Raw genomic sequence first — 24,743 nt, 5'->3', positions numbered from 1 at the left:
AGTATGACTGCACACCATTACACGTAAAAGGGAGGACTGGTATAAGGACATGGTCATGTGTAATGTTAAAACTGGAATGTATGTGTCCCTTACAACCGCACACATTCAAACTCAGACATATGGAATCCACTAAGGACATACCTTTCAACAACAAGCGCTTTTGAGTTACCAATCCATACAATTAACTTTGTTGCAACAACTGCTGCTTCCACAGAGCAAGGTTAAACTAATATTTATTATGCATTACTGGCAAAGCTGGGTAAAGAGTGGGGGTGGGGGGGAATGTGTCTGTTTAGTGCAAATCAATGTTTCACAGGCATGTGAATCAACAAAATGTATTGCTTTTTCCCTCATACTCATTTCAACAGGATGGGGGTTATGCACCATTGAGTCACGCAAACTTTGAAAAAGTGTTCTGCTTTGAGATCTGCTTAAGATTATCGCCCTCATTACGACTTTGGCGGTCATTCTGAAAGACCGCTGAAACCGCGGTGCCACTATACCGCCAGTGGTATTTGTGGCTCGCTATTATGACTTTTCCGGTGGGCCAGCGGATGGAAACAGTGTTTCCGTCCGCCGGCCCTGCGGAATAGTCACATCAACATTGCCGCCAGCTCATAATAGAGCTGCGTCAATGTTGATGGGCAGCGGGTGCAGCAGCACCCGTTGCGCATTTCACTGCCCGAAACTCGGGCAGTGAAATGCTTGATGGGGCTGTGCCTGGGGGCCCCTCCTGTGTCCCCCTTACTGCCAACCTTTCCATGGCAGTGTTAACCGCCAATGACAGGCTGGCGGTTGGGGATTATGACTGCCCGGCGGAAGCCTGGCGGACAGTTGGAGGGGCTGGCGGTATAGCCGTGGCTAATGCGCTACAATCATAATACACTGGTGGTACACCGCCAGCCTATTGGCGGTGTTACCACCAGCTTACCGCCGTCCGCCAGGGTCGTGATGAGGCCCAATATGTTTAACGCGGTTACCTCTTGAATAACACATTCTTTTTTTGCCCTCAGTTCATCAGCAAAAGGTGTCCAAGAATATCTTTAATATTTTAATTAAGTTTTTCATCAAATATGAAAAAAGGTAATTCTTGGCAACAGTTTTAAAGTGAAAGACGTTGAATACAGGTGCTCTGTTATAGCATTTCATAGTTAATTTACTTCTTTAGCATTCCCTGCTAGAGTTCTTATAGGAGCAAACATTGTCTCTTTGTGCTTCCACCCAGTACTCAAAGTTCACTTCAAAGCCCTGTCAACAAAATACATTTACTCAATCTGTATTTCCAAATAATATTGCAGTATCATACCTAGTCTTAGTGCTTAGCGATAATGCTCAATATTTATGTCCTGACTCCAAGCCAATGATTTAGAGTGTTCCACATTTGCATTCAAAATGTGTGCCAAGGCTCTTTAACATCCTGCTTAATTTCTGAGAACAGACAAGACCAGGTGCTTCCAGGGTGGTGTAACCACATCACGCTGAAAGCACCTGATCTCAGAAGTTACCCATGGTGGTATGGCGTCTTGGCACTAATTCAATAACATGTTCTGCTATTGTATACGACCCTGTTTAGCACCATGATGTTAAAAGAGAATGCTTTTGTACACTTGCGGTTTGTGCACTGCCCTTATCTGGGCTTACTACATGTCCTTCCTTTACCACTACCTCTTGTTATCTGGTGAATTCTCCCTGTTCAATCCCTAACAGCATATATCTGTGTTCCTTTTTACTCAGTTCTGTGCTGTCTACCTAAATGTCTCTAATCTCCACTGTCTCAAGCTATTAACTCCACCCTTAGCAGGGTCAGCCCAGTGCCCTCTTATCTGTAGTGTTCTGCATAAATCTTGCATTTTTGTGTTGGCTTCTTGTACCTCACTGGGTATGTACCTCCATACCTCAGCTTCCATTTGCCTTCATGCTTCTGTACTTCCCCTTTATTTTATTTGCACTGTCTCATTTCCTTCCACATTTTTGCTCTTTCTTTAGCTCCCTATTTTGTCGCTTTCTTCCATAAGATCTCTGGTCCCGCTTTACTATGGTGTCTTTTTGAGCATGCCCGTTTAATATTCCCATAAGTCTGTGTTTATTTTCCTTCTTAGATTCTGCCTACCTAGCAAGAGAAAAGGCAAAAGCTGACGCTGAACACTACACGGCACAGAAATTTGCAGAATCAAATAAGGTGAGGACTGCATGCATGTCCTGAGAGGTGAAGTAGCTTAAAACACTCACTGTAAGGTGAGCATGGTGTTGTCACATGGTGTTGTTACACAGACTGAAAATTAAGAAGAAAGCATCTTACGAGAATGCCGTCAACACCTAATTAAAAAATAAAGTGTTCAATTGAATCCCTTTTTTGTTATTGTTTATAAATCCACTTTTCAGAAATAAGTCCTTTAGAAATGAAAGCTCCAACATGCTACATAGTTAAATAATCCCAGTTTCTTTCAAGTTTGGCTACAAATTTGGATTTTGTGGAAATGTTGGCCAACAGGTATTTTTACTCTGTGGTTATAACCTTTATCAAAGTTGAAACAATACCGCAAGACAATACCACTCCATTAAGAGCATACAACACTCTATACTAGGTTGCTGCTAGATGGTTTGTGTATCTAAGTTAATCCACCTTCATGTTGCTTCCATTAGTGGAGTAGTTTTCCGAAGAAGAAAGTTGAAACATTGGAAAACAACTTAATAAGCATAACCCTCATTAGAAAAAAATATTGCCATTTAAAGTGTGTTTTTTTTTTTTTTTGTTTGTTTTTTTTACGGTGGGCAAGAGTTTAAATAGCCTGTGAGATAGATCTCTATTGTATAACTGTGCAATTCATGTAAATCATTTCAGTAGTCCACTGATGATCACAGACATACTGTTATATAGTGTGCCAGCTAGTACTGTCAACACTGCTTATTAAGTCTCAATTAACACTTACTGAAAGTCCAACAATTGGTCTGAAAACATCATCTCTTGGGCAAAGCATTTTAGCAACTTCGCCGTTTGCAGAACAGAGAGAAAACAGAGTACGTCCTCAATTAACTGATTTATATAATACACGAGTCTGTCAAAAACCATACCTCTTCAGCCAGTCGAAGCTACGTATTTATTTTTCAGTTATATATAGCATTCCAACAGTGTGAAACATTTGTGCTCTTTACATTGAAACTAGGGAGACTCTTATCTGTTTCACAGCACTTATACTGCTGTACAGTAAGTCTAACATTCATTTTAAGAGAATACCCCTTTCAGTTAGGTAGGGAGCTAGTCATTCATATGTATGAGGCCTAGAGGTATTTTCATTTTCTTACTGAATGCAGAATGGTGGGAACAGTCATAGACCTGCAGATGGGAAGTTTCAGAGAGATTCTTCAGGAGAAGGACTGATACAGAACGAGAGGCGTTTAGATTAGGAGTTTCAAAAAAGTGTGGTGTTCTGCTTCTCAGATTCCTTTGATCTGTGATTTTTAGACAGCTGGTTAGATATGATGGGCGATTATGGGAATTGGCTTTGTAACCGAGGCATCCATTTTTTTCAATTTTAGCCTCATTTGAGTTGGGGAAGAGTAAGAATTACTTTGAGATTAGTGTGAGGTGGTCAGGTGCTCTGGTGGATGCCAGAAGATCGATGGTAGAGTAGATTACTACGGTGACAGGGATATTGAGAGTGTACATACAGTGGGGCATTGTTGCAAAAGCTATCTTGCTACCTTCATATAGCCAGCATCAACATGAGACATTTCTGAGAAAAGCCCTATTAGTGAAGTGCTAGAGAGTTACTTGAAGCTTGCTACTGATGCCTCATGAAGTTGAGAAGAGCCTTTCATGTAATGACATTCACCCAGAGGTTCCAATCGTCAGGAACCTATGAAGACCAGTAACAAAACAGAAGCTAGAAATAGTGAGGCTCTGGGAGGGTTTGCAAACTATTAAAAACTCAGAAGTAGCCTGGAGGCAAGACCTAAAGACCCTAAAAGAACAACTCTCATACCTAAATGCCAATCAAAGAATTATTGTGTCATCACTAGATGTGGAAGTAGAAATCTTACTGACATGCCGGCACCTACAAAGCTTGCAGTTCTTAAGGTTGTACTTAAGCTCTTGTGTTTCTCTTCTACTTGAAGATATTGGGAAGTCTGTAACCAATCTTCATAACTGTCACTAAGTAGACCCTCACGACTTGACTTCTTAAATTGTTGCATCTGTTAATCCAAACCCCTTTTTCTTAAAATAATCAATAAAGACTTATTAAACTTGGTTGATCAATAGACTTATTGAACTTGAATCTTGAGCTCTCACTTGGAAAATCACCCAGATCATTTCTGTTTCCACAGAGGTCTGAAATACCACAATAACATCTCATGACACTGTATTCCTTCTTGTCTGATAATTTCGGTTTATAAAAGGCAGAAAAGTTACGGAAGATTGAAACTGAATAGCGGGGAGAAAAGCTCTGTTAATCTATTGTCAATTGCACAAGTGCGCCTCTTGTCTAGGCAGGGTTGCGCAAGGAGAAAACCTCTGTGGTTAGCTGGTGATGCAGGCCATTTTCCCATTGGGTATTCACAAAAATCTTGATAAACTGAGGCGCAGACCATGCTGTGCTCAAATGCTGATTGACCCTACCAGTGCATACAAGGTTCGTGATCCTTAAAGGTCTTCATATTGAATCTAAAGTTCCACCAGGAATGGAATAATTAATATAAGTAATAACTAAACACCGAAATAATTTTCAGAATAGCCGAAACGTGTAATAATGTCAGTCACGAACACATGTATGTCCGAAGCATATGGCCAATAGGGTGAAGTTAGCTGTAAATACTACGAGTTACCCCTTGACACTTACAGCACTACTATTAGACCAGTCATATCTGAATTTGCAATCATTACACAAATAATTCACAAAATACTCGTTAAAAGAAACACATTTCCCTTTTACTTATCATTCATGGATGTTCGATTGCTCTTGGTCGTTGTCAAAGTTTGATTCATTTTGGCTAATTGCTTTGCAAGACACCTTATCTACCACTCCCCCAACTTCAAATCTGAAGTGTTCCTGAACAGCCGTGTTTTGTAATTAAATGCTACCAATGCCTAGTTCTTTTTTTTTTTTCTGCAAGGTCGAATTTTACTGAAAGTCTGTACTTATTTAAATTGCTCATGCAATGCTGTTTCTTGGGCCTTAGTGTTTTCTTAAATTAAACCTTGCACTGGTTGGGGGTGTGTGGCTAGCCTGCTAACAAGGCAGCTGTATAGTTGAGGTTCTCTAAGCAGTTCCCGTATTGTCCTGTGGCATCCTGCTCGAGGTACTTTAATTACTCAGTCATTTCCTTTGAAACTCTGCTACCTTGGAGGACTGGAGATTGCTGTTTTGAACCCCATTTTAAGGCTGACCCTGACATAGTTGGCTTGGACCCTGAGCTACCCTGCTTGTGGTGGCCATCTTGAAGCAGCTTCCGGATCAAAGCACTGATGGGCCATGGTGTTCCTGAGCCTGAAATTTAAGTGTGAGACACATGCTTAGCCTCAATCAGCCCTGGAGAGATTAGCGTACCTGTGACCCTGCTGACTGTGGCCTGCCTGGTGTAGGAAAGTCTCCCTTTTGAGATGGTCACCCCCACTTTTTGCCTGCTGTCTGATGCAGTTTTGAATGAAAGTACACTCTCTTCCTGCTAACCAGACCCCTAATGCCGGATCTTTTTCCCTAAACCTGTACAGTTGTTCCCCAATTGAAAATACATTGGCCCTCCTGTACGTCCTTAGTTAATGGTACCCCTGGTGCCTAGGACATGGGTACCAAGGAGGGTCTCCAAGGACTGCAGCATGTATTGGGCCACCCTCCAGACCCCTCACCTAGCACATGCAGACTGCCATTGAGGGCTGTGTGTCTTGGTGCAGCTAAAATTGAAAACACAACAGGGCATGCAGCCTGTGTGCCATGTCCCCTAACACTGCATGTAGTCATCCCTACAGCAGGCCTTACAGCGTGCTTTATATTACATGTGAGTACATATCTCCACAAGAAGATATGCCCCTGCTAGGTTTTTGTTGATTCTTAGACACAGTGAGTGAACAGGGAAGCCATTTTAAGTATATGTGCTGGACACTGGCTGCTTCATGCTTCCCAGCTGCATGATGGCTTCACTGAACGTAGGAATGTTTGATCTCAAACATGTCATATTAATAAACCCTCACTGATGCCAGTGATGGATTCATTAATTCATGCACCCAGAGCGCGCCTTAGAGGTGCTCCCTGAAAACCTAGCAACTACCTGTGTGGGGATTGACTAGTTTTAGCCAGCTTGCCACCACCAGACACAAGTCCAACCTCCTAGGCTGAGAGCCCTTGCTCTTGAGCAGTCATCAACAAAGCCTTCTCTGGGGAGGTGTTTACACACCCCACCCAACAGGATGACCAGTGAATGTGCATCTCAAGAGATTTGGCACTTGGACAGGTGGAAAACTAGGTATTCCGGTAGGTGTATCCATCCCTCAGGTCAGCCCCACCCGTAAGGTATGTTGCCTGATGTGGACACAATTTTTAGAAGTCTGCATGTTAGTGTTAGCAAATTTAGGAACTCTGGGACAGGGTTATGCCCGCTTCCCACAAGGGTGGTAGTGACCCAAGGGGTAAGTACCCCATTTGTTACTACCCATATACTCCCCAAAACGCCCCTAAATGTAGTATTTAGGCAGCCCTCTGGCACCAGGATATTAGATTTATGCTGACCTACGAAAAAGGACACTCGAGCTGCAAAAGCAAGGACCGGGGAAGAAGCACCTGACTTGGCTCCAGCCCTGCCAGCCTGTCAGCTACTCCCACCGATTTGAGCCAAAGTTGACTTATCCTGCAAGCTGCTATGTCTTCAGAAGCATGGGAGGCCTGCATGCCTTCAAGTTAGATGGCATGCACTTGTTGTTGGGTAGTATCTATCCTCTGAACATGGATTGTTGCAAATACTGGGTAGCAAGTCTCTATCCTCCGAGCATGGATTGTTGCAAATACTGGGTAGCGGACTTGCCACATTTTGGATTGGGGGAGGTGATTTTAATAGTGACTCAGTGAGCCAGGCACCCATACAGGCGAGTATACTTCTTTTTCTCACCGACATACCACATATTCCCTAGGCTTGACCATATAGTTAACTCTGTGGGGTTGCAAACTCTGTTTTAATCTGCAGAAGATTAACCCAAAATTATCTCCTCCCACCACCCTATAGAAGTGGTGCTACAGTGGTACTGGATTACGTTACCCATTTCCATGTTTCACTTTGAACAGTGATGCTACAAGCCCTCGAATTCCCTCCCCCCCCTTTTAACACAGATGTGGAAGCACATATTGAACAATTCTTCAAAGACACTGAATGTACAGCCTCTTCCCCGCTGTTCGAGTGGGAAAGCTTACAGTAGGGGCCCACAAATCGTTACTTGACACTCTACAAAAATGTTTAATCACCTCTAACGTGACCGTGTCTAAAGCTAAGCTAAGCACAAAATGGAGTCTGTAATCAGAATGGAGCTGGTGGCCTCCAATGTGACGGTGTGTGAAAATAAGCTAAGCACAAAATGGAGTCATTGGTCAAGATGGAGCAATAGTTAAATATAGATATCATTACGCTCCTCCAGATAAAGAACACTTTTGGCAATGGCCATAAATTAGTCCGGTTGCTCTTCAGAGCCCAGCTATTGCCATCTACTATGGAACAGTCATCGCTTAGGGACAAGTGGGAATCTGATATTGGCAGAGCAATTAATGACAAAGAGTGGGGTAGTGTGATACAATATCTGCTCAAAGTTTTACCTAATTCTAAATTCCAGTTGATTCAGTTGTACTTATTTCATAGAGCATACTTTATCCCAGCCAAAACAGACAATATTTTTGTAAGCAAAACCCCCACCCGACACAAGGGACCCAACAGAAGGTTGGCATTCTACATACGTTATGGACTTTCCGTGTTTTGATACGCTACTGCAGAAGCATCATAGAAATTATTTCCTGTAGCAAGTAATGCCTAGCATACATTCTCCTGCCGCCTGTGTATTAAGTGCTGTTAAGACCTAAGGTGACTAGGCGGTGGCCAGGGTTATTGAACTTGCCTTTGTACTTACTAGACGCAACTTCACCATTCATGGAAAAGTACCTCCTCCTGCAATGTTGTCCTTCCTCCTCCCTCATCAAATGGCACAATTTGTTTACACTTCTGGCCTTAGCTGAAAGTCACTTGCTTTATAGAAAAGAACGTATGGGTTTGCGTAAATTCCCTGAAGCGCATTGTTGGGAGGAATTGATAGACCATTACAAACACATATTAAAAACAATAATATGCCTCCTTGAGCTATAACCCACTTTAGCAGAACTAGTCTACTGCTCTGCTCTTCCACTACATATGCCTTGGGTACCACTTTGTACACTCTTGTTTTGCTGGTGTCTCCAGCCTACACAATGTGTCAGATCCCTCCATATTAATCCTACTGTCTGAGTCAATGACAGGGTGCGCCATGACATGGGGTGATGTCTGCAAATACCTGTTTGCAGACACGTCTTTACCCTTTTGAGAGGTCGTGCTAGACCTGGTGCTTTTGGTGTTTGGTTGATTGACGTGGGTGGTCTGTTCAGGAGGTTTGATAAGATTCACTAAACGAAAAGGCTTTGTAGTGATTTTTGCAACATGACACTGAATGATGACACCCTGTAACATACTTCTGTTTTTACATACAATTGTTGGTAATATAAATTGTTAAAAACACACACACACACATTCCCTGAAGTAGGGAGCCACATTCTCAATATGAGATAATCCGTGTTTTGCCCATTGTATTAAATCCTACTTCAAGCACACAACTACTTCTGACCTTGACGCTGCTGATTTATTGGAAATATTTGTCAGTTGGCCTGAGTGTGATTCGGGTGTTACGTTAGTTTGTGTCAGATCCCTTTCATGCCACGTTCAAGTGAGCTAATGACTTGATGATCGCCGTAGACTTGACGGAAATTTGCAAAGCCCCTTTTGCATGGGGGCAATAAATGTGTTTGTCCATGCACCTGGAAGATTCCTGTAACTCACTCTCACAGGTCTCTTCTTCCCACTTGGCTGCTCACTTGACTAATCCATTACCTTGTTGCTGCTTAGTGCTTCTTTTCGCACTTTCTCTCTTATGCAGTCACCTTATCAGCCACTCCATTTTCCACTATCTTTGGTGCCCACTACCTGGCCTGTTCACTTGTCCTTTAATTTGTCATTCAGACAATGCATTTATCCACCTGTTTCACAGCAATTTTCCTGTTTTTCTGGTCAGTCATTTGACCCTGCCTTTTTCCTCAAGCTAATGACGTAAGTTCCCTTATTGACTTATCTGCCTCTCAAGCTGAAGTTGTCCTCATTTTTCTTCTTGCACCTTCTCTGACAACCCATCATCTGTCATCACTTCTCCCTCCTTATACCATTTACATTCTCTGTTATTCTGCCACCCCATCATCCTCCACGACTCTCTGCTTTCTACGGCCACCTTTAGTAAGCAGCACTCAAATGAAATTGCCACCTACATCTACACCAAGTATCTTCTGTAACTGCATTTACTATTTAGATACCTGGGTGCTAAAACTGAGTTTTAAGCAGCCACAGAGCTGAAAATTATGACTTTGACTTGGAGGGCGATTAACTTCCACAGCTTTTCTGCCTTAGAAAAAAAAATATTTTTCATAGGCCAAATGTTACACTTTCCTGGTGTGTTATGGAAGTTCACTTCTGTTTCAACACCAATGACTTTAAATTGGCTCTTTGTGTTTTTTCTGTAGACAACTACAGGCTGAGCTAGTGAGACATTACCAATTCTTGAAATGCCAGGAGCACTCAGGTTCTACATTGATGTGATGAATGGGTCCAGTTTCTTCTCAACTTTTATATAAAACGGTAATGCTCGAGGCAATCAGTGTTCAGTGCTGTCTATCTTGGTGACGTGACCCAACTGAGGGCATTCCTCTTCAGATAACCCTAGACAAACCAATGTATATTCTTATCAGTAAGTCTGTTCTTAGAGGCGTTTTTAAATGTTGGCTGTTGCTTTCTGGAGCCATGCTCCATTTAAGAAGATTTGTGTAATGGCCATGCAAATTACTTAACATGGGATCTCAGACTTTATTCTGTTTGGCCTCTCACTTGCAAACCTATTTATTGGAAGCCTGACATGAGCCTATGCTGTAATTTCCCAGCATTTTCTGTTTAGCAGATGATTTTAATAACTTGTATACAGGCAAGAAACAAGCATAATAGTAGGTGGATCCAATAGAAAAGAAGTTGTCTTCTACAGTACGTGTACGGTCTTCGGTTGTTAGGCCTTAGGAGTTCTCCAGGTAGAAGAAAATTCCCCTCTGGAGTAGAATTCTTGTTGGCTATCTATACCACTGCAGCGGAGGGAGGATGAGAGAAAAGCCAGGAGATCACTTGAATGGGTAGAAATGCATTGCAGTGTTCACATGTCTAAATAGACAGAAGTACCACTTAATTCTCTCATCGCATACGTAGCTAGCAACCGTCGTCTGGTGCCACAGGAAAGAACATTCACTTTCCTGAATGGTCGTTGAATACCTGAAGTAATGTACCTCATGTGGCAGTGAGGCCAGGTCATAGTGAGTTACTATCCTAGTGTATGGCTGCCTTAAAACCTGTGCTGAAATATTTGTAGTCTGGAACCAAAAAGTTAGGACATTGATGTGAGTGCCTACAGCAGACCTTTATGTCTTGAAAGCATTTTTCCAACTTCATAGACGGGTCTACAAGGGTTACTTCCACAACATTCAATCCTAGGCATCATACCACTTTATGAAAACAAAGAGCGGGCACACTCATTTTCTACGTTACATCCAAAACTGTATTTCACTCCTAAAGCATGGTTGGCTTTCCAGAAATAGATCTGGCAGTGATACTTAAGTTTAACATCAGCTTTATAGGTTTCTGTTCCAGAAAGAGGAAAGCCTGCTTATGAGTTCTCCTGCTTACATCAGATCAATGGATCTGCATCACTCACACCAAATTAGCCAGGATTATCCTGTGCCCTAATGGCCGGAAAGCGCTTATTGTAAGAATTTGTTAATTGATGGGGTTTTGTTTCTTTCACACCACAGGATCCAAGGAGCCAAGGAGCGGATGGGCTCTTGTCAGTAGCTTAGGGTGAAAAATACATGATGCTGGCATGGCATTCACCTGATTGCACATGGTCGTTTGAGATTCAGATAATACCCTCAGAACTCTTAGGCTAACCTTGGTGGAGATTTCAATGTACCCTATTTGGAACATCAGATAGTCGCAGTAGCACTGTTGCAAACAAAGTGGAAATCTGCTTGCCTTCATTTAAGCATAATGCATTAACTTTCATCCAGCAATGGCTCTCTTTACATGTTACTTCCACTGCCCCGAGGTCGTTCCTGTGATCTCTTAATAGAAAACCACAAGCTACCATCTTCATAGTAGTGGGATGCCACATGTCTGTACCATGTGCACCTGTAGATTTCATGCTTTGCACACCAACTTGCCATTTAGAGTTGTCCTCAGTGCTACATGTTAGTTTTCTTCCAACAAGGATTTGCAGTTCGCGATTACTCGTTGAACCACCCTGAAACCCACAAGGGACCAGCACACAGACTCCAACTTACGTGTTTTTCAACCTTCGACTGCTCTGATACAGCTGTGTAGCAATTCAAAGACTTGACACCAGAAAGCTACAAAGGGATCAAACAGTAACAAAACAAAAGCACCTTCTTTGGATCGAGTGATATGAAGAGTTGTGGATTCAGGCAGTCGTAAATGAGTCACTTATAGGAAGGCTATGGATAATGCTCCATTTACATTCTGTCCCTTTTGCAATTGCAAGTTTCCGTGATGCTAGCATGACAAAAGCATCTCTCGATTTGTAAAGCTTTTGTTAACAAAAAGACAGTTCAGCTCTGACTGGGTCAAAGGTGAACACATTGTGTAGAGATGCAGTGCTAGGACGTCCCGTATTGCAGTAGAGGATGTTGAGGACTCCTAAGATGAACACTTGGGTGCGCTGTCTGGAAAAGTAGAAGCCCATGCAGAGCCCTGTTTCTGTATCCCATTATGATGCCGAGTCTGAATATGAAAGATCTGGCAAAACTTAATTTACAACAAAGATGACACCTAGCATGTTCCGTGTCTGTTTTGGAGTACTGGCCACACTACGGCACCTTCAAAAGGACGCACATAATCATACACACAGGATCTTCTTTCCAGGGTATGACCTTGAAAAAGTCTGTGCTTCATGATAAGGCAATGGCCCTGAAACTCCATGCCTTCTTATGCTTCAGCTGAAAAATGCTCGACCATCGGCTATACCAATGGTAATCAAGTCTACAACACCAAAAGACAACTTTGGGCACATCCTGCCTCACTCCGTAGTAGTACGTGCAAAAGTCACACACTCCAAAAGGCTGGGCCTATTACTGCAAGACAGCCCTACCAGCAACATCCCCTTCAAAGTGAACTACAGTCAAGGAAGCAGACACTAAATGCGGAAATCGTTTTCATAATAACAGGAGAGGCAAACGTAGAGGTACCCAGGGTAGGGGCACTTGTGGTCAGGGCAATGAGGATTCAATTCAACTGCTTGTTGACAAATATCTGTAGGGGAGTACAGAGGCTACACCCAGTCCCTCGGTGGGAGGAAATAACACTTGATCATCAGGTGCTACCCATTGTTGATTAGAATTCCACATCACCCCTTCAAATCATTGCCACAGCAAGGAACATCGCAAGCTATGAGTGCCTGGAGGACCAGTATGTACTATGTTAATTACACACTGTCCAAACAAACACAAAACTAAACGTTTTGTTTTCCTACAGATACCTAGGCAATCCTGTTTTGAGAGCGGGCCTTGCAAGGTGGATTGCTGAATATATACAGATTGTATTACACTAAAGTCAAATGTCCTCTGGATGCAATACCAAGATTGCATTCAACTTGCAAAGAATTTGCCTCAGTGGCATTCTTGTGCTGCATTACTTTATCAGACATTTGTAAGGCTAGTACCCGGGTCTCCGACCACACAATTTGTAGACTCCATTGTGTGGACATTCATGACTGTAAGGAAGCAGTAGTTGAGCAAATTTTGCTTGAAAATCTGTTCCACACTTCTTCCACCTCACGTCGCAAGCCACTGCATTATGAGGTTTCTATTGTTTTTGCACACCAAGTGTTCTACAACTACACATACTGCAGATGGAAATAATTACTTATAATAATCAGTTTGCATTGTATAATTTCTTAGCTTCACATGCACCCTACCCACTGACCTGGAAGCAAGCACTGAGTAAGAACTGCAACATTTTATTATTTGAATATTCTTTGTGCAGTAACCAGTCATAATAAAGTTTCATCTGCGCTCAGATACACTCACAGTTTAGGGGAGAAAGCTCAATCTAAGGTCGATTGTGTGTACTGTTACATTGTGGGTTTCACTGGAGGTACCATGAGTCACCTAGAAACCAAACTCATTCTTCAATTTAAAAAAAATCTTAATGTTCCAAGGCCAAAATGGTGTGGCAGAAGTGTGCACAGCATATATTTTAAGTTATATTTTAAACCGGGTAGACTTAAGAGACCTTTGGGTATGCGTATAGTAATTGCCCTAGTGCAGTGGTTCCCAAACTTTTGACGTCTGTGGACCCACACTTTATCAGTCCTGGAACCAAGGGACCCCCACTGAATCATTATTGGAATTCAGAGACCCCCCCCTCTCTCCAATGAGTCATTACTTAAAGCTGGGGACCTAATCTGTTAATAGTATTACATTTTCTAAGCAGTCACGGACCTCCTGAGGAGGCTTTGTGGACCCCCACGGGTCCCCGGACCACAGGTTGGGAACCACTGCCCTAGTGCTTACGTCAGTTGTCCCAGTCTTACCATTGGATGCCCGACATGAAAACATTTGTAAAATAATCTTCTGAAAATCTCCTACACACTACCCACTTCCTTCAGTCCCTTTAGGATGATCAACTAGTTGTAGGTGTTGAAAGCAGCTGACAAGTCTAAAAACACCGGGGATGTTGGGTCTTTGTTGTCTAAATTATTTAATATTGACATTTGAACATCAAGCAGAGCAGTTTCAGTTCATGGTGTTGGGATGGACTGCCGACTTCCATTCTGCTAAATTGTGGCTCATGTTGCAGCTGAACTGAAAGTCTGAAGCTGAAAGTCTTTTTCTAGAATTTAAAGCCAGTAGTGTGCATTAGATATTGGCTGGTGTGTTTTTAAGGTAATTCATTACATCTTTCTGTCCTGCTTATTTTCCTTGGGAATTACCCCTGTGCAAGAGGATTTTATAAAGCTCTTGATGGAAAGCTAGCCATTCAGAGAGAGTGATCCTTGAGCACGTGGGTCACCTGGACATTAGTGCTTTTCATAATTCCAACCACCCCTTCCAAAGTGAGTGTTCGAAAGGTGAAAGGCAAAAGACCTGTGGTCTGAGAAAGCCATGTGATACCCTGTCTCACTACAAGTCCTTGAATTGGTAGTTATCAGTAAGAGAGTTTTTGAGCTTCAAATACTGTTTTTCTGATATATTGCAACTTCTTTCTTTAAAAGAACCTTTTTTTGTAGAGTATTGTGGTTTTACATTTCATAGTGTGTTGTATTTTGCGGTCTTTAGAGTGTTCTCTGAGAGATTGTTCTACCATGCCAGTATTTGTTTCACCTCTTTAAATAATTTAGTATATCATTTATTTATTATGTACCTTGGAAACCCTGTTCATAAATTTCAACATTTTGAAAAAACAAAGACCGAAATTTTGAAAACAAATTGGGGACTTCATTTTCCACATTGACTTACACTGAAGCAAAGGCAGTTTCATGTGGGATAGAGCTAAAATCAAGCCATTATTGCCATTAAAAAAATCAGGAGTCCACTCTCTGAATCTGGTCTGTTGGCATTTATGCTGTATACACTCAGGCAGTTTTAGCCATAAAAGTCCTAACTTCCCTGTTAGAAATTTCATCTGGGAGTCTATCAATGGTTAGGCCATGTTCAAAATAATTTTGGCTGCAGCCTAGAGGGAGGCAAGTTCTTAAAATCACAAACTATGATCACATCTTCCTTTCTGTGTCACTTTTTTTGTAATATTTATTTTTAGTTTAACACAGTGACACATGGTAGTTGGTGCTTTAGTATAAAGTTGAGTAATTCAATATAATGTGCAGTTGTAGAACGTGTGTTGATTAAAGCACAGTTCACTGCTGTCCTTAGAACCTTGTCTTCCAGTGTAATAGTATCCTCACAAATGCAATCTGTGTCGTTGCCAGACCAACTGCAAACTGCCCTTCTGCTTGTTCTGAAGAAGAATAACCTCTTGGTTCCTGACAAGTTTCCACTTACAGTTAATGTGTCCATACCTTTTCACAACCCACCATGCACTTGTCTTCTCTTGTGGAAAATAAGTTATGATCCTCAATTATTTGAGTTAAAAGTAAAAGTTCAATGAATGCTTTTCCTAAAAGTAGATGCACGCCATTGGCTACCTAAATTAACGTTCACTTTATATCTTCTACCGATGTACAGCAATTCAAAATGCCATTGTTTTCTATGGGCCAAATAGGACTTCTTTATAGGCTTATGAGCTTGATTTTCACTAAGTTGACATTTAGTCTCCTGTGCTAATGTCATGGCTTAGTTCTCAATTCAATTTGCTCTGTCCATTTAAACAGATGTCACGTGCTTGCAAAAAACTTTTTGGTAAAAAGAAAACATTTTTTAAAGTGTTTTGGAACCATCCTTTATTTACCCAAACTTACCATTGGCTTACTCCAATTTCACTCTGATTCACCTACTTCAGATTGGCCAGCATGTCATCTTACTTCACTTCCAGTCCTCGTCATCTTTGTCTCCTACGCCAATCTTGCTGTCGAGTTGCGTGTGGAGCTAGTACTCCTTCGGTCACTTCCTTTTGGACACTGGCCAGAGTCCTTTCCGATACCGGCGACGATGAAGGCACTTATTTGTTCTTCTTGCATGCCGTCTTCTTTCTTCGCTTACGTCTTCCTTCTCCGCTGCAGTCTCCTTTCTTCGTTGCTGTCGTCTATTTTTTTTTCCTTAATGCCGTCATCTTACTTCGCGGACGTCTTCTTTCTTAGATGCCTTCTTCGGTCTTCTTTCTTCATTGCCATCTGTCTTCTTTTTTCATTCTCCATACCATCTTCTGTCTTTACCGCATGCCATCTTCTCATGTCTTCTGTCTTCTCTCTTCCCTTTTGGGAACGCGTCCTCGGGGTAGGTTCTCGAGCAGGGCCTGAGGTGACAGAATATATCACATCAAGCCTAAGATACGCTCGTTCCCATGATGCCTTTTCCTTACTCAGGGAAGGCTATATTACATATTTCAGAATTATACCATAAGTGAGTGACATTTTTGTATATACATTTTTAGACACATTGAGGTCTCTTTAAATAGCCTAGGAGAAGTGTTTCTGTTATGTGGTCCTGTTGAAGCGCCACTAGATCCGTATTGACTTCTTAGGCGTGAAACAGGTTAACCTGTTGTGACGATTGAGGAAAATCTCTTCTTCCTCACTTTGTTTTGTTGGCAGAGTGGTTGAGCATTCTCTCTGTTTAACTCCCCTACATCCATTTTTAACCTCGAACAAGACCCTTCGCTGATCAATAAATTGTGTTTTTTCAAGGGTTCTTGAGCCAATTTGTGGTGGGCCCATCAGACATTGCAGCACCGGTCTGACGAGGAGCAAGCCCTATGATGAAGCATAACATCCATTGGGTGTGTGAGGGCAATTGCTTGTAGATATAGAAGTACCTAGTGGAATTCAAAACACATTTTCTTTGGAACAGTGTACTCATTTATATCGTATCAATAATAGGGAGTCTGTACACTGGACCCTTAATCTCCCTGTCCCTCCTTTGATTGTGTTCTCTCTTTCCCCGTCATCTTTTTTCTCTTGTCTTCTCTCCCTCTTTCTTCTCACGCCTTCTTTTCTTCTTTTTCCCCCGTTTTCTCCTATCTTCTCTCTTCTGTCATCTCTTCTTCAGTCTTCTGTTCTTCCGTATTCTGTTCTTCCCTCTTGGCTTCTCCATTTTCTCTCTTCTTCGGTCTTCTCTCATTTGTTGTCTTCTGTCGTCCTCTGTGTTCTGCCGTCTTCTGTCGTCCTCTGTGTTCTGCCGTCTTCCTCCGTCTTTCCCGCATGCTATTGTGTTTCGCCTTTGTCTTTTTTTCTAAGTAACTGGCTTACAAATATGAGAAAACTATTTGTTTTTAATTTAATAAAACAAACATTATTATAACATTATTCAAATATTTCTTAGCCAGTTACATAGAAAACAAAAAGACAAACACAAAACCTATTGACTTGTTTTCTGTAGGCCTGGGGTATTATTAACCTGCAGTTACCACGCTCTAACCCAGAAGTCGGATCACATTTTTTTTTCTTGTATTTTTAAGTAAAATCATTGGGCCTTCTTAACTGGTTATGAGTAGGGGTTGGTTAAGAAGTCACATTTGTTGATTGGTAGGATGCAATAGGAGGTGTTTGGAATGACCAGATTTAGTAAACAAAGTTTGCTTGGCATGACCAATATTAAAGTATTAGGTGGGGTTGAAGGCGGGGAGGGGCTTCATGAAATTGTTCATACATTTTAAGGTACAATTTAAAATGCAAAGGGAGAAGGGTCTTAGTATGTGAGGATCCGACCTGTGCATTCATGCCAACTATGGTGATCCCTCAAGGCTAGAACTATCACAAGAACTAGACAGAGACCCAAACTCTTGATTTTATAAAAACCCTGACAACAGTGCTCTGACTTCTTTTGAAGAGATAGGTTACAAATCTGGGAGATCTGAGGAATTAAACTGGATATCTGCGCTCAAGCGCTTAAGATTGTTGGCCCTTCAAGCCATTGTACTGCTCATTCAGATGAAACGTCTCCATAAGGCCTTCTGTGACAAGAAAAATCTTCATAAATGGTACCTATTGGAATCTCTCTAAATTGCATGTGGTGAGGGCACCTTTCTACATACCATCAGGGTATGCTCTTGAAGAGCAGGGTTCATGGTCATAAATGGGTAATCCATATCTTTTTGACTCCAGGAACTGCTGTGCTGGGTATAAACAGATCTAGAATTGTCCAAAAATGGTTTAACAATATTTCGCTTTGGAGCCTTGTTTTCCAGATGAAACATTGCAGAGGAGTAATCCTTTTCCCACAATATCTACATGGGAGAACAGAGTTCATGGTACAGCCCCATCCCCTTAAACATTTGTCAACAAGGGTAGATTGTGCCCCACAGTTTCCCCTAGACATTGCATCCCGGATGAACATACAACAGATTGGTTTGCCAATCTTTGAACAAGACTTACCCAACCCCATGTCAGCATGCCACTTGGGATCACTGTGAAATTCAACCGTGCTACAGACCCAGTAAGGCTAACTGTTATCTTGGGGTTCTGCTTGTTATAGTGTCTTCTTTTAATACTGGTTGTTTTGCCAGTCACCACAAGCACCCTCTGTAATATTCTTGTTACAATGCTAAGAAATAAAAACAAATATTGTGAAGTAAATAAAATTAAAAACAAATGCACAGCAATAAGGGTCCTGCATCCATAGATTTGTGTAGTTCAAGAGGACAAGAGTGGAGCATCATAACCTAGCATGGCAGTTCGGGATGAAGTGTTCTCCTTTGAGCAGGGTCAGTACAAATTTGCATATGGCTGGGTTTAAACTGAGGTATCATGGTTTGCCAAATAACAATGGACATGGATGCAACCCGAGTAATTACTTGTGGCTGAGATTAATACAAGCTCCTCACCAGCTTTCTGGATAGTGTAGTCCTCTTCATGGCCCAGAAACTTGTGTCTCCTCTTGCATCATGGCTTGGTCCACAAATCAGTCTGCTGGGTTGACTCCCTTCTATCCCTGGGAGTAAGAGCACTATTGATCACTGTTAACTATGCCTCTTGTAGAATCCGCAGTGACTTGTGAGTCTGGGATGTTGTTCTCCCTCTTCAGGTTATGGCAGAAATCATTTCTGTCTTGCTCTCAAGCAAATCCAGGTCCTGAGCCCAGTGTAATGCTACAGATTATCCAAGTGCCAGCAAAGTCTGAATCTGTTGGACTTGGTCTTTTTGCAGGGTTATCCCAAAACTTTTTGCCTTCTTCCTCCTATTTTGTCTGACTTGTTTTGGTCGGCTGTAGGACCCAGGGGGCACTTTACTATTGCTAAAGAGCATATGCTCTCTGTCCAAAATGTATTGGTGATTGGTTTATCCGCGATTGGCGTATTTGATTTACTAGTAAGTCCCTAGTATAGTGCACCAGGTGTGCCCAGGTCCAGAAAATCAAATGCTACTTGAGGGCCTGCAGCACTGATTGTACTACCCACATGAGTAGCCCTGTAAACATTTACCGGGTCTGCCTGTGTGTGCAGGTAAACACTGCCAAGTGCACCAACATGCCAGGCCCAAACCTTTCATTTTACTACATGTAAGTCACCCCTAAAGTAGGCCCAAGGCAGCCCTGTGGGCAGGGTGCAGTGTATTTAAAAGGTGGGATATGTACTGGTGAGTTTTATGTGTCTTGATAGTGAAATACTGCTAAATCTGGCTTTCACAATTGCAAGGCCTATCTCTCCCAAAGGGTAATATGGGGTTTGCCTTGCAAGTGTAATTTACCATTGCAAGCAGGTAGAGATATGGAGTTTGGGGTCTCTGACCTCGCAATGTAAAAATACACCTTTTGGTGAAGTTGGTTTTTAAATTGTGAGTTTGAAAATGACTCTTTTTAGAAAGTGGGCATTTTCTTCCTTAACCATTCTATGCCCCTTCCTGTCTGTGGAATACACGTCTGGGTGAGGATGACAGTTGGGCTGTTTGTGTATTCACTTTAGACAGTCACACAAAGGGAGCTGAAGTGAGCCCTGAATATCCTGATGCCCAGGCTGATGGGTCTTCCTGAGCTAGAGTGGTGGGAGGAGCTGACACTTGCACCTGAATAGGGCTGTGCCTGTCCTCACACAGTCTCCAACCCCCTGGAGTGTGTCTGGGGCCAGGGCATGGAAAGACAGGGTCTTGTGCACTACAAATACTTCTCTTTGAAGTTTGCCTACTTCAAAGACAGAAATTAGTATAAGTTCTGGACCTCTGGCACCACAGTTAGAACACTTCTGGACTGAAGACATTCTGCCAGGAAGAAGAGATGAATGCTGTAGGAGGGGCTGCCACTCTGCTTGTTGATTTGTTGTGCTGACTTGCTGCTTCTGTTCTGGGAGTGAAATGACTGGACCTTGCTTTCTACATCCTGGTTTCCAAGGTTCTCCAAGGGCTTGAATTGAGCTTGCCTCCTGTTAAGAAGTCTCAGGGACATCAAAAGCTCCATCTGTCAGTGCCTGGGCTCTTCTGCTGAGAGTCCTGACTTGCCAAGTGGTGCCAACTCCAGGCCCTGCTCCCTTGAAAGCGTAAGCTGGTGACCTGAAGGAGAAAATCCACCCATTGATGTGCCACAGCTGAAACGTTGACACAACACCTGCAGAATCAATGCAGCACCTGTCTCGGGGTTGAAAAATAGAGACAGCACCTGCAGAATCAACGCAGCACCTGTTTTACTGCAGTTCCATCTTTACAGCGCGTCTGGATGTTCCACACCTCGTCCCTAGGTGTCAATTTCTAATTGACCTCCACACCGCAGTAAGAAACTGAGGCTGCGTGTTCATAAATCAACACATCGCCTTTCCTGCGAGCAAATAATCAACGCCTCGCCTCCCCTGCTAGTAAGGAACCGACGCATCGCCTCACCTGCTTGGAAAGAATCAACACGTCACCTCCCCAGTGCAGTAAAGAACCAACATATTGCTTTGCTTTTTTGACACCTCACCTCCCCTACGGCCCGCATCGTCTGTTTTTGACGCATCCCAGGTACTTTGTGCTAAAAAGATACAAACATTCCTAAGGACTAAAACTCATCGAAACCTTTAAAAAGTGATATCTTTACTTGTGTTTGTCGGATTTTTGTCATTTTGTATTGTTTTACTCAGATAAATATTGACTATGTTTCTAAACTGGTGTGGAGTACTTTTGTGGTGTTTTCACTGTGTGTGTGTGTCTGTACAAATACTTTACACATTGCCTCTAAGATGAGCCAGACTGCTTGTGCCAAGCTACCAAGGGGGAGAGCAGGGGTTATCTTAGCTGTGTGACTCCCTTACCCTGACTAGAGTGAGGGTCCATACTTGGACAGAGTGCAAATCTCTGCCAACTAGAGACCTAATTTCCAACACTATCCAATTAGGTACTGCAAATGGCTTTCCTGTTTTTGATCGGGATGAAGGTAGCCCGTTCTTTTGACTATCACTCCTGTATTTATCAGGGTTGTTCTTTAGTAGGGTTTTCTTCTCCTTGACTATCAGGACATCTGTAAAAAAACCCTAGGTTAACTGTATTATTTCTGGAGTCAGCTTTACATCCATTGTACAGACTGGGCCCCCTTCTTGTGTCAGGATTCCTTGTCCACAAGTCTCTGGTGGCATTCTGGTATTGGATTCATGGTTGGTAGTAGTCCTTTTAGAAGCAGATTCTTCCTGGGTAACAGCATCTCATAGACATCTTATGCCGGTGCCCTGAAGAAGGTGGCTGCTGCTGGGCGGTCCCATCGAAACGTGCATAGACACTCGGCACTCTCCAAAGGATAAAAGGATCACAGTGATGATTATGTATAATCTACAACTGTTATACTGAATGCAAGTACTTGATGATATGCCGTTTGAGAATTCTTTTGGGAGTGAAGTTCAATTATCATTATTGATTTATCATCCCTAGGCAATGCAGGTTATAAAGCTGTTTGATGTATTCTAAATGTCATGTGAGGGTATATTGTGATTCTTTTATTATTAATTTCGATTCAGGTTTAATGTTTTACATTTATACATATGACTTTGGGATCAAAGCTATATAGGTTGGATGTGGCAGAAGTGGCCTTTTTTCTCACTCTTGCTGGTCTTGTGAGAGAATCTATTAATGATACGATAGTGTGTGTGGTAATGGTGACTGTTTGTATGAAGGTGTTTATTTACATGTGAGGCCTGTGTCCCAGTATTTCATTTAGGAAATTTCGAGCTATATTGTAATAGGAAAAGAATATATTTTCTTTGAGATTTCATTATTGAGTGTATTATGCTATGAATGATGAAGATTGTATTGATTTGTTAAGCTAAAAAAATCATATTTAAAAGGACTTTTTGAAATTCATTAATTGCAGTTAAGTTATTTTTCTTATTTGTGCTAGGCAGCTTTGTTGTAGTTTCTTACATTGTACCCCCTGGTCTATGCAATCTATGTAGTATTTTGCTTTTCAAGGGCCCTCTTTTTGAGCTACTTGGGTATTGCAAATGAGGGCATTTGAGGGACAACACTCTGTTGTAGCAGGTTTAGATTCCTAACCCTCACCATCCACATTTGTTAGCCTGAGTTGGTTGTCTGCAATAATAATATAACAAACTAAGGGAGACATCTGCAGTTGGTGCTACAGAGCAATATAAGACAGTTCACATGCAGAACCTGCCCAAGCCTTTTTCGGGCAGTAAATATGTAAGAATAGGTTTATATTCCTGGATATTTTTATGTCCACATAATCTTGTGCAAGAATTTTGGTTCTATGAGATCAAAGCATTTCCTGATTTTACATTATGGTACCCCCATAAAACAAAGTTGGTCTGAACCACTCCTATCTCCCCCACTGATTCTTCAGAGATTAAATATATTTTTCTGCCCTCATGAATAGTAGAATTAGAACTCTGCTGTGCCATTTGCAAAATACATTCAGTGATTGATTTGTAATAGCACCTTTCTGATGCCTTATTGTGTTGTCACAAAGATCCACTCTGTTTTGGTCACAATCTCTAGTGTTAGCTGACTATTAACTGAGCCTTTTTCTGTCTCATAGATGAAGCTCACCTCGGAGTACCTCGAGTTAATGAAGTTCCAGTCAATTGCCAAAAACAGCAAAATCTACTTTGGCAGCACCATCCCCAGTATGTTTGTGGATTCACCAGCCTTGAAACACTTACCTGTTGCGGGGCAGTCCAGTGCTGATCCCCTCACTACAGAAGTCCCCAAGCCTGCAGAGAAAAGCAAGAGCCATAAAGGCTGAAATGTGGAAATTAGCCCTCCAACAACTACCTGTGACTGTGGATGGCAGACTAAGGCCCCGCCAGGTGCATATGGGCTGTACACCAAGCACACAAGAAGCGGATTCATAGGAAATGCTGGGAAACTCTGCACTGGCTGGACAGAAACAGCTGTCTGCGCTGCTCCACCCAACATATGTGAAGAGCTCTGATTTTATAGATTTTTATTTTTGGGGCAATATTTTCTATGGTCCTGCTAACTCTGCAGTTCTGCACTAATCTCTGTAGCGACTTTCTCAGCTGCACAAAAGGGATGGAAATGCTAATTGGGTGCTACGGGCAGCTACACTGGAATATTAAATGAAACCATGCTGATTTGTACCCTGGGTGAAAGCTTATAGATTTCTTCTATTTATTTTGTTTTCAGAGTTTGGAGGGTTGGGGGAAGGGAATTGTATTAATATTCTTTGGATCCAAAGAGTGCTCGAGGGTGTCTCTGAAGCATCAGTGTGGAGAATCGGGAGAGATGGTGATTGTGAAAGACAATCATCAGTGCACAGGATACTGAGGAAGGTGTGAAATCTGCCGAAGGTAATATTTTTTTTTTTCTATAATCTATTATATGTTTATTTTCAGACCTGTATTGCGCTCTCTAGTTTTCATCACCTAAAAATGTTGGTGTTGACCATTGACCTGTTTATTGATTGATTATGACTTCAATGCCAGTGGGTTCAGAAAGAGGCTTGGCTTTCGGAGACATAAATACAAAGCACTAGATTCAAGGTTTGAGGGCCAGAAATGCTACTGTAATAGATACTTCTAGTCGCAAATTCCTGACCTTAGAATATTCCCTAGATGTCAGACTGGATCCTGAAAATCTTGAGCAGTACCTCATCATGCCAGTAGGTGGTGTTGAGTGGATCTTCATCAGTGTCGTCTGCATTGGAAGTGACGTGTACGGTGCCTATTTTGGCACCATCCAGTCAAGCTGATATAAGTTCCTTTCTTATCACTCCAGCAGCGTGGACCCAGAGCACTACCTAGATAATTTTTCTTTTAACACGTTTTCAACCCTCTAGTTGATTCTTTTTTAGATTTGCTCTCAGTATGGGACGATCAGTCCCCCCCAACAAAACCACAGGATTTAAACCGTGTCAGGAAATCTCAGACAATTGTCTGTCTCTGACCCACACTTGATTTGCCTGGGGTTGAACTACGATATCAAGGTCTGCACCGAGAGCAAGTTAATGCACCCCAAAGCAATTTGCAAGTGGACGATCAAGCTCCTGACAGCGCAGCAGAAGATGCCTCCACTTCGATGTTCGTTCCGGTCACAAAGGAAGATCTTGGGCCTGGTCTCGGAGCCAATCCCGTGGGCAATTGTCATCCCACTCCAAGTCATCAAAGTCAGGTAAGTCGAAGAAGCACAAAATGAAGAAGTAAAAACATTCTTCAGCTTCTCGTTGCAAGCACAGTGCTTCTAGGACCTTCTCCCGCACTGCACCTGCACAGCCTGCAGCCGGGTCCGCTCCACGCTTCCCCAAGTTGGCTCGAGTGATCCCTGCCCAAGTCAAGAAGGAGTTTTATGACACCATGTTCTCTGTTAGAAATGGGGTCTCTAG

General features: G+C 42.3%; 1 protein-coding gene across 1 annotated transcript in view; it reads left to right on the top strand.

The window, feature by feature from the left end:
* ERLIN1 (ER lipid raft associated 1) overlaps positions 1-23,502 on the top strand; it is a 215,293-nt gene extending 191,791 nt beyond the window's left edge. Inside the window, exons 11-12 of the mRNA XM_069240832.1 lie at positions 2,100-2,179; positions 22,938-23,502. Coding sequence (XP_069096933.1) covers positions 2,100-2,179; positions 22,938-23,144 — 287 coding nt within the window. The 3' untranslated portion in view covers positions 23,145-23,502. The remainder of the gene's footprint in view (positions 1-2,099; positions 2,180-22,937) is intronic.
* Positions 23,503-24,743: the final 1,241 nt, after the last annotated feature.

The sequence above is a fragment of the Pleurodeles waltl genome, chromosome 6, assembly GCF_031143425.1.
Source record: "Pleurodeles waltl isolate 20211129_DDA chromosome 6, aPleWal1.hap1.20221129, whole genome shotgun sequence".
Taxonomy (NCBI): Eukaryota; Metazoa; Chordata; class Amphibia; order Caudata; family Salamandridae; genus Pleurodeles; species Pleurodeles waltl.
Note: the sequence above shows the minus strand (reverse complement) of the source record. Positions and strands in the feature narration are given on the sequence as shown.